Raw genomic sequence first — 10,229 nt, 5'->3', positions numbered from 1 at the left:
AAATGTTTCAACTTTGCAGCTGCACAAATCGCATCTACAGAATGTGATAAAAGCTTCTGCACTGCTAAATACGCTGAAACCCTTGGATGGGCAGTGGCTAAAAAGCATCTTTAAATTATGGAAAAGACTTTAGGGTGGGTTTGTTTCTTTTTTAGAATTCTATCTGAAGAATGTTTAATTTGGTTTTGGGCACTTTTTTAGACAATCATTTGGCACTTCAAGATTTAGGTTCTTAGGCACAATGCGACAAGGTGAGTTTGGCCAGTCCTTCACCGTGCATCCTGTAGAGCAGCTGGAACTCTGCAGGCAGCTGGTGGGACTCCTGCCACTTGGTCGTGAACTTGGTTCCCTTCTTGTCATAGTAGTGGTACGGGAGGTCCTCCCGTGTGTTGGGGTCGAAGCCGAAGGGCCAGAATCCATACAGGTGGATCTCATCACATATGGCCGAAGCCAGGGTGTACATGAGGATACCTGTGCTCAGCCGCTTCGGGGACAAGTGCTTGTTCCTCCAGTACCTGGGGAGACAAGCACGTGAGTCAGAACCAATCTGTTCAGAAATAACTGAAGAATGTTCTGAAGCAACAACAAAACTGCAGTGGCACTAAAAACAAGTGGTCCTGACTTGCCAGACTGTGCCTATCACGTCAGGCATGAGGGGAAAAATCAGTTAAGGGATGTATTTGTACAAAGAGATGTATTTGGCCAGTTAAACGCAAGGCACCCACCTGTTAACGTGCTGCATGATATTTCCTGGCCAAGCCAACTGGACCTTTAGCTGCCCTCTGTGCTCAACGAAGAAGTCAACCAGCGTTCTCGTGACTGTCGCTGACGTGTGGAAGAAAAAAGCAGGGATCCAAAGAATGGCCCCATCAAGCTTTTTCAAACTTAAAAAGAAGTTGTTGCGATCCTGAATGGTCAAGAGGTTGTTGTAATACTTCTCCAGGATGCTGGGGTTGAAGGTGGTAAGGTTGGTTTTCTTTCCAACATCTTTCTGGAAAGCCTCGGTTGGAGCAAAATTGCACCGAAAGACAAAATCTGATTTATCAATTTCCTGCCCGCACTGGCTCCCGGTCAGGATCCCACTGTTGCCGACCACGGCGCAGATGTTGTAGTGCTTGTTCAGGATGGGAGACACATCAGGGAGCAGAGACCTGAAGTTATTGCTGATGGAGAAAACGTACTTATGGCTGGAATAATCGTAGTGCATCAGCTGCCCGATCCGAACGCTGCTCTTGGTCAGAGAAAAGTTTTTGATGACGTCAACATGCTGAAGGATTTCTTGCCTAAAACAAGAGCAAAATAACAGAAAACATGGAGTTCTATTTCCCCTTTTTTTGCAGTGGATTTGTTTTCCACCTAGACTTATATTTTTCTTTTTTTAAATTGTACTAAAGTAGTTTCCTGAGCAATAGAGTGCAGTGGTTTTTAAATTAATATAAATAGATGGGAATGAGGGAGCTGGCTCCTCACCTAGAGCTCCACTTGGCTTTACCGGCTGGTCCCTACTGACACCAGCTAAGGCTGTGCCTGTGCCTCTTGGAATACTGTCAGCATGAAAATATGGGATTGGCTTCTTAGGACAAGGAGCGCAGCTCCCAGTACATCCCCCACAGTCACCCAGCTGTGGGGTGTGCACTGCACCGCCCTGTGCAGGCTGTGACATGGGGCCGAGGACGGGTTTCTGCTGGGGCTGTGTGTGCCTTTCATTCCTGGTGCAGCCACAAGGCAGCTGAAGCAAACCCAGGTTATCCAACTGAATTAAAAGGAGACAATTTATATATATATATGTACACATATATATATTTATATTCTCATTAACAAGCTTCCAATCACAAAACCAAGCAACAGTTGCTGTCTCCATCTATGCAAACATAGTTCCCTAATTCATATTTGGGCAAGCACAGCAGTACTTTTACAACAGTTATTAGGGATACTTACAAAGCAAACAAAACCAACCCTGCTTGGGAATTTCCCTTGCAGGGCATAAAATTAGAAACCCAATAGGACTTTATTTACTTATGTTTATGGAAAACAAACAACCATTCCTCCAGCTTGCATCCTCCAATGTCTGAGCATTAATGGAGTCCCACTGGGTGCCCTAATTATGGGTTCTGGCTGACGGACAAGTGCAAAGGCAGCTCCTGAGGCATCAGCTAAAATCATCAGAGGGATAGCACAGTGACAAGCTTATAGAGCTGCTGGTGCCACGGATGGAGAAACACTGAGGGTGGCCACTGTCACATAGCCTGGGAGGTCCTGGGAAAAAGATGGGACAAAGTGCCACCTCCTCTCTGTAGCCCACAGCTCCTGAGGGCAGCATGTAGCAGCACTGGAAGGGAATTACTTGTCCTGCTGTCCTTGGACAGTGGCCTGAAGGGAGGAGAAAAGCCCAAACCTTGCACTGAGAGGTGCAGCAGCTTCATCCTGCCTGGCCACAGAGCTGGGTTCCTGCTCCCCAGGTGGGACATGTGAGCAGAGCCATGAGCCAGTCCCTAAACCGGCAGGCATTTGTCAGAACAAAATTACAATCCAAGATAGCAGTAGCTGTCTTAAATGGCTACACAGTCTTATTTTCTTTTATAGAACTGTTTAATGTATGTAATCAGCCATTAGATGTATGTATAAAGAGTACAAAGCTCTGTGCCTGCCCCCGCAGCCAGAGCTGGAGGCAGGAGCAGCACTGCACTTGCTCGGAACTGCCGGCAGCTGGGAAGTTTCTCTGTGTGTGTTTTGGCCTCCATGAACACAGCATTTCATGGCTGTTAGAGCCCAAAGTGTTTCCAGTCTTAAACCACAGCTATTTATCCTGGAGTAATGACAATTCTACTTGCACACCAGGAAACTGGGTCACGTTCTGGTACAATAATGTGTGTTGCAGCCTGGTGTCCTGCTCTGAAATAATCAAGTCTTCCAGGGGAGCTGCAACTGTCTGGGGAAAAGCTCTGGTTCAGCCTTTGTCTCTTGCCGCTGGCAAATTCCTCGGAGCTCAGAGTACTTAGCGGAGTATTGCATTCCCTTAACTCCCGGTGGGAAGGGGAACAGCCTGGGCCGTGCACAGCTGCCTGCTCACCTCTGGTGGGCGAAGGCGCTCCGGTTGAAGGCCCACTTGGAGGGCTTGTCCTGCAGCTCCTGGCCCAGGGAGTTGGTGATGGGGACGAACGAGGGGTCCAGGAACTTCAGCGCAAACTGGGACCTGGAGATGGGCACAGACACTGAAACACGCACTCACATGGGGACACATGGGGATACAGAGACAGCCACGCACACACATGGGGACACCCACGCACACACATGGGGACACACGGAGACACAGAGACAGCCACGCACACACATGGAGACACATGGGGACACCCACACACACATGGGGACACCCACACGACACACAGAGACCCCCCCAGAGCACACATGCAGACACATAGAGACATGCATACAGCACACATGAGGACACCCACGCAGACAGAGAGACACCCACGCAAGCACACAACACACACGCACACCCCCCCCCCACTCAGACACACAGACACCCCACACACCCCACACACAGACCCGCAGCCCGTTACCGGCCGTGCCCGACCCGCCCCCGCGGCCGCCGCCATCAGCACCACGGAGAGCGGCCGGCGCTGCCGCGGGGGATGCGGCCGTGGGCAGCCCCCGCCCGCCGCTCCGCACCCCGGGCGCTGCGGTTGCCGCTCCGGGCGCGCTCCGGCCCCGCTGCCGCGTCCCCCGCGCTGCCCGGGCGGGCCGGGCCCGGGGCCGCCATGGAGGGCCGCGCCTCACCTGAATCCCGCGTGGAACATGTACATGCGGGGCCCGGCGGCGCCGGCGGCGCGGGGCGCCCCGAAGATGTTGTCCTTCTTGAGCGAGACGTAGCTGATGAGGGACAGGATGAGCAGCGCCACGCTGAGCATGACGAGCCCCAGCACGCTGGCCACCCGCACCATCTTGCAGCTCCGCATGCCGGAGGCGGCCCCGCGGCTGGGCGGGTGCGGGGCGGCCGCGCCGCTACATTGGGGGCGGCGGCGGGGCCGGGGCCGGGCCGGCTCCGCCGCGCTCGCAGGAAAATGGAGGGACGGGGCGGTGAAATGGCAGCCGGGAGCGCCCGCACGGCCCCGCACGGCTCCGCACGGCCCCCCCGCACCCGTGCCGGCCCCGGGTCTCCTCCCCAGCAGCCCGATGTGCCCACCCTGACATCCCCAGCATGCCCCCAGCAACCCTGAGGTGCCCAGACCGCCCTTCCCACTGCCTTGGGGTGCCCAAAAGCCTGGCGTGGCCCACCCTGGCAGCCAAAGGGAGCCCCCCGGAGCACCGGGTCTGCAGGGACCCCACGCAGCCCCTGGGATACCCGTCAGGGGGTCCCAGGCTGCTGGGGACCCTGTGCCTGTGCTGGGGGACCCGTGTCCAGGTGGGTGCACGGCACGGCATCCGCAGCTCCCATTTCCCTGTGACACCGTAGATCATGGGTGGCATGTATAGATAGAGCTGTGGGGGCCTGTGCTGGGCAGTGCAGACTATGCTGTCTCGGAAGACCCCTCGCTCTTTAAAAGCCTGGTGTTTGGAGCACGGGTCATTGAACTGCCCCCTAAACCACAGAGCAAATCCCATGCGAACTCCAAGAGAGCCTTCTGCCCTCCCAGGGATGTCTCTCATGAACACCATCCCTGTGTGCTGCATGGCTCTCAGTGTTTCTTCAAACTCCATTTTTCCCCTGACAAAGCCCCCCCCCAGCCCACTCTGCCTCCGAGCCCCGAGTTCACTGAAGTGCCTCATAAATAATAGATCCTGTCTTTGTAGCCCCGTCCTTGCTCTGGGCTATTTCCTACCCGCTCTCCATGCACGGAGCTCTCTTTGAAGAGCAGGAACATGAGGAGCTGGCAGGGTTGGGGTTTGCATCAGTGTGGTTCTTCAGCCTGCAGTGGCTGAAGCCTGTGGCTTTGGTGGAGAGAGAGAAAAGGCTGGGAATGCAGGAAATAGCAGTGGTTTGACACAGGACATAGGCATTTTATGTGACTGTCACCTGGTGTCTGTTATTGTCCACCCTGTGCATGGTGTCCCCAGCTTCAGCATGGATAGTGTTGTCCCAGTGAAATCCTAGGCTTCCCACGATAAAACAACCACAGACTTTTGCTTTAAATATTTTAGAAATCAGCTCTATAACATTTAATATTATCTCCTGTAGTTTCTGACCTTGAGTCCTGGGGCTGGGAATAAACCCCAGAGTGAGACTGTGCAGCCCTGGTCACTCTCCTGGCTCTTCTCTGGCAGGAGAGCTCCCAGCTGCTGGACTGGGAAAGACCATTCAGTTCCAAGACCCTGCCATGGACACGTTCCACTGGATCAGGTTGCTCCTAGCCCTGTCCAACCTGACCAGCAGGACAAGCAGCACTACTGCGGTGTCACTGCTCTGGGGGACAGCTCAGCTGGAGCAACCTGGAGCTGGAGCAAGGACATCAACGGCACTCTGGTCCTGTGTTTGGACCCATTTTTCCCCTAATTCTGCCCATGCAAAAGAGAGTTGGGAGGATCTTGGGAAGGTGTTCTGGTAAGAAATGTTTAAAGCCTGCCGTATGTCATAACCTCTTCCCTGACCCGCTGTGAGCCCCAGCCCCACCAACAAGTTGCAGTGGAAACAAAGGCAGTTCTTGCTTCAGATTCTTCAGAGATAGCAATATGTCAGGAGCCCCTGGAGAGGCCGAAAGTAAATGAATCAGTGCTAGAAAGTGAAGGATATCATCCGTGCTGAATGGTGAAAAGGAGTCCTGAACAGTATCTTCATTGATTTTCCTGTAATTGACACAGAGCTCGGCTCGCCGGAGGCTGCGGCAGGAGTGGGGAGGCCCAGGTACCACTCCCGCCTCAATTAGGCAGCTCGGGGCTGTGGGCAGCTCCAAAGGAGCAGCGGGCTGGGAGCCCATGTTTTTACTGGTCACAGGGTGCTCTGCAAGCTGCCTGGAGGACAAGGGGCAGCTCGGAAGGACGTGTCCCAGGCTGCCAGCAGCTTCCCACTGGCCCTGGGACAGCCCCGGGTGCACCGAGCCCTCAGCTGGTGAGAAACACTGGCCCTTAAGTCAGGAAAATCCAGCAGTGGCAGCCGCAGGAAAGGTGGTTAGCTGAGATCTGAGGCTCTCCAAGGAGGAACGTGCCCTCTTTGTGAAACCTCTCAGCTGGGCAGTGGGACACACCCTGCTCTCCGGGCACCCATGGACACCCTGTCCCGGGGCAGAGCCATCTGGGCAGCAGGCATGGCACTGCTGGCACAGCTTGGTGTAATGAGCCACAGAGCTCGTGGTGGGCATGGGGAGCAAGGCTGGGCCAGGGACCGGGTCTGGCTGTGACTGGAGTGGCGGTGGCATCATGGCCAGGGCAGGGGGAGTGTTCCAGAGGCCCTCACTGGCCAGCAGCGTGTTGCCAATAAGAAAATATCCATCAGATGAATCCAACAGGATTTTTGTGAGAAAAAGCTGAGGAAGGGAAGAAATATGTTTGAAACAGACAAGGATCTGAGCAGCTGCAGTGGTGGAGGGATGGGTCCCATCGAGAAGAAGCACAGCCACGCCACATAAAAGGAACCAGGAGCATCGATCCACTTTCCAGCCCAACAGAGGAACCACCTGTCAGGTTAGGTGTGCACTTAGGAAAGGTTCCCACTTTTTGACTTATTCATGGCAATGGGACATGGTCTTTATAACAGTACAGGAAACTTGTGCTTTGAGGATTTGCCCCCGCTGAAATCCACCTTTTCCAGGTTATCTTTGCCATTTCCCTCCCTCCTTTGAAGCTAGTGTTTGGGGTCTCCAAGCATAAGGGAGTCTCGGTCTGCCTCACAGCGCTCCAAGTGGTTTTAAAGTCTCTTTAAAACCAGGTGCTTGTCAGCCTGCTGGGGTGTGAAGATCCATGAATTTATTACCACGAGCACTCTCCCTCCTCAACCACGTTTAGCAGCCGAGGCTGTTGGATTGCAGCGGCTCCGCTTGGACTGCAAAGGCATTCCCGGGGGAAGGGTGTGAGGAGCGAGCTGCTGCGGCTCCTGGGACACCCTGCTGGGCTAAGCAACCCTCACATCCCGGCCCCTAACGCAGTGGGAGCAGCCACAGAGGCAGGGCCAGCGGCAAACAGGGGCACAGCGGAGACACTGCCGTGGGTGCTTGGGGCCAGACGGGACCCCAGTGGGACCAGCGAGGGCTGCGCAGGATTCAGGCTGGAACCAGGTGGGACCCCAACGGGACGCAAGGCAGGATCCCGGCGGGACCCAGGTGGAACCCCGGCCGTCCCCCGGCGGGACCTCGTCCGCCTGGGCCCCGCGGTTTCCCTGAGTCACTCCCTGCCCGGAGCCCCGCGTTCCTGCTGATGCAGCGCCGGGGTCACTAAATGCTTTGTTGAACGCCTGCCCGCGTGTGCCTAAGTGCTTTCAGCCTGGGTGGCTGCTGAATCGGGTTTCCTGGGACAATTATTTTGAACATAAGTACCCAAAGTCTGCTCGAGTCCTTTTCTAAGTGCTTACGTTATTTTGTTTTAAAAACCTGGCATTGCATCCTTATCCCTGCGGTCAGAGCGGTCCCAGAGATGTGCTTATTTTAATTATATTTGGAAAAACGCTTGCTGGGCACAACGGGCACGTCTCTCCTCCTGATGCTAAAACGTGCAGTGTTTTCTCCCAGCCTGTCAGCTCTCACCCTTCTGCCAGTGCCAGGAGCCCACTGAGCCCCAGGCACGGGGGCACATCCCATCAGGACTGTTTGGGAATTCAGTTCCAAGCCTCAGTGGGAAACAATGGGAAGAATCCTGGCGTTCCTGTGAGGAGGGATTGGTGTGTGTGTTGTTACCTCCTCCACTCACTGCTGCTCTTAGTGCAGGACCAGGGTTAGTTAAGCCAGGCTTGGCAAGGCCGGCAGCTGAAGGCGGTTCCTGGGGGCTCAGGAGATCACAGGGACAGCTGCCTCTGTAATGGGGAAATTGCCACTTCCCAGGTTATAATTCACTCTTCACATAGTTAAACCACCAGGAATTTACTAAAGGCTTCAGGATTTTAGCTCATCATTTCTTTTAATAGTTTATTACATTTTAAAACCATCCCACCAGCTGGTCTGTGGCGCTGCATTAATGCCTCCCATGCCAATTGCTTCTCCTCCTTCCCAAGGAAACTGGAGAGATCCCAGCATGAGTAGCCTACTCCAGAGGCTTCTCTCAGTAGTGGAGAAAGAGGTGATGAGCACAGCCATGTCCCCAGCCCTGCAGGGATGCAGGGAATGGCAGGGATATACGGCACCGCAGGAATATACGGCACCACAGGGATGCACAGCACCACAGGGATACAGGGCACCACAGGGATTCAGGACACCACAGGGATACAGGGAACTGCAGGGATTCAGGACACCACAGGGATACAGGGAACTGCAGGGATACAGGGAACTGCAGGGATACAGGGAACCACAGGGATACAGGGAACTGCAGGGATGCAGGACACCACAGGGATACAGGGAACTGCAGGGATGCAGGACACCACAGGGATACAGGGAACTACAGGGATGCACGGCACCACAGGGATACAGGGAACTGCAGGGATGCAGGACACCACAGGTTTGCAGGACCCCACAGGGATACAGGGAACTGCAGGGATACAGGGAACCACAGGGTTGCAGGACCCCACAGGGATGCACGGCACCACAGGGATGCATGGCACCACAGGGATTCATGGCACTGCCACTCGCCCAAGCTGCTGCCATGGCCCCTGTGGGCTGGCACACGGCCATATCCCTCGGGATCTGTCTGTCTGTCTGTGTTAGCCGATCTCAGCAAGGACAGCCAGCCCCACTGTGGAAAATCCTAATGAAAGGGCTAAAGCTGGGAAGAGTAGGGAGCGATTAGTGGTGTGCATGCAGCTGAGCTTCCTGCAGATTACTTGTCTTTAGACCTAATCCTCAGCGCTGGAAAAAATCCCAAATCTCTTCATTTTTTTTATGGAGTGATTATCATAGATTGCAGAATGATTGTGTAAAAATTAATCCTGGGGGATGAGATCAGGTTTGGAGCTGCAGTGTGGTGCTGGCCAGAAGCTGGTAAGCAAACCTTTCCCAGCGTGAGGGAATTAAGCTCCAGTGGCTCCCTTGCTCTCCCTGCTCAGAGGGGGCTTTATCCAGTGCTCCAGCTGGGTGCAGGAGCAGTGGATCACGGGGTGGCCAGGGATGCCCATGGGCACAGGTCCCAGAAGGCTTTCCAGGGTGGGAGGGGAACTGTGGAGCTGGCAGGGGGCTTTTACAGGACACATGGGGTCACGCCAGCAGTGGGACTGTGCCGGCACCCCCGGCTCCAGGCCGTCATCCACCCTCAGGGCTCGGGTTCAAGAAGGTGCTTAAGCCCAGCATTAGGAGTGCACGCCATCCCCATCCCACTGCCAAGTGTGATGGATCTGTAACTATTCTGAAGCCACCCATGAATATTGCATGTGGATCCACTTATTGGAGCCTCCCCTGCATGGCTGCCTGGGCCTGGTTTAATGTTGGGCTGTCAGGAAATGCAAGCCAGGGAGGAATAGTTGGGGATCAGCCCTTTTGGTGCCAGCAGCCAAGGGTGTGGGGGAGAGGCAGGGAGTGAGCCGAGGGGCACTGCCAGGGATGGGGCTCTGGGCTGATTTAAATCCTCTTCGTCCCCCAGCTGTTTGACCCCTGGAAGTGAACAGCACCCAGCTTTGGGGGAGCTGCCTGCTGGCAGAGCCCTGGCCAGGAGCACAGGGACAGAGACCCCCTGCTCAGCCCTGTCGGGAGCTGCAGGAGGGAGAGATGACAGGACTTGGAGTCCTGCTGCAAACTTCTGCAGTGTTTCTCATCCCCAAAAGCAGAGCCAGGGCACCCAGGCCCTGCTGCTGTGGCGGCAGAGCACTGCTGGTATGCACAGGGGACGAGCAAGGTCAGAACTGCCCGTGGAAAAGCCACCCTGAGATGGGGCTCTGCAGTGATTCACTCAGTCAGGAGTTGGAGATTAGGCCTGGGTTAATTTTATGCATTAATCAACAAGAGAGGGAATATTTTATTTTTACTGGATGGCTGGTGTCCCTCCCATTTACACTGCACGGCTCCATTGATTTCATTAGGATCTGCCAGGCAGGAATGAGAGCGGAACTTGGCCCCCTTAATTAAGACGACTGTTGCTAAAGGCAGAATGATGGAAAATAATTAACCCTGTAAAAAAACCACACGATGCTGAGAAGGAGAAATACATAATTTAGGAATCAGGAG

The 10,229-nt window shown here is 54.7% G+C and overlaps 1 protein-coding gene across 1 annotated transcript; it reads right to left on the bottom strand.

Moving 5' to 3' along the window:
* Nucleotides 1–232: 232 nt before the first annotated feature.
* Nucleotides 233–3,956, bottom strand: LOC309585419 (alpha-N-acetylneuraminate alpha-2,8-sialyltransferase ST8SIA3; the record flags this gene model as incomplete). Its single annotated transcript, XM_082302124.1, has 4 exons — nucleotides 233–515; nucleotides 726–1,283; nucleotides 3,071–3,193; nucleotides 3,778–3,956. 4 exons carry the CDS (start codon nucleotides 3,954–3,956, stop codon nucleotides 233–235), a joined length of 1,143 nt encoding a protein of 380 aa, XP_082158250.1.
* Between the last annotated feature and the right edge of the window lie 6,273 nt (nucleotides 3,957–10,229).

The sequence above is a fragment of the Coloeus monedula genome (assembly GCF_965178545.1).
Source record: "Coloeus monedula genome assembly, chromosome: Z".
NCBI classification, from domain to species: domain Eukaryota; kingdom Metazoa; phylum Chordata; class Aves; order Passeriformes; family Corvidae; genus Coloeus; species Coloeus monedula.
This window is presented reverse-complemented; position numbering and strand designations above follow the sequence as displayed.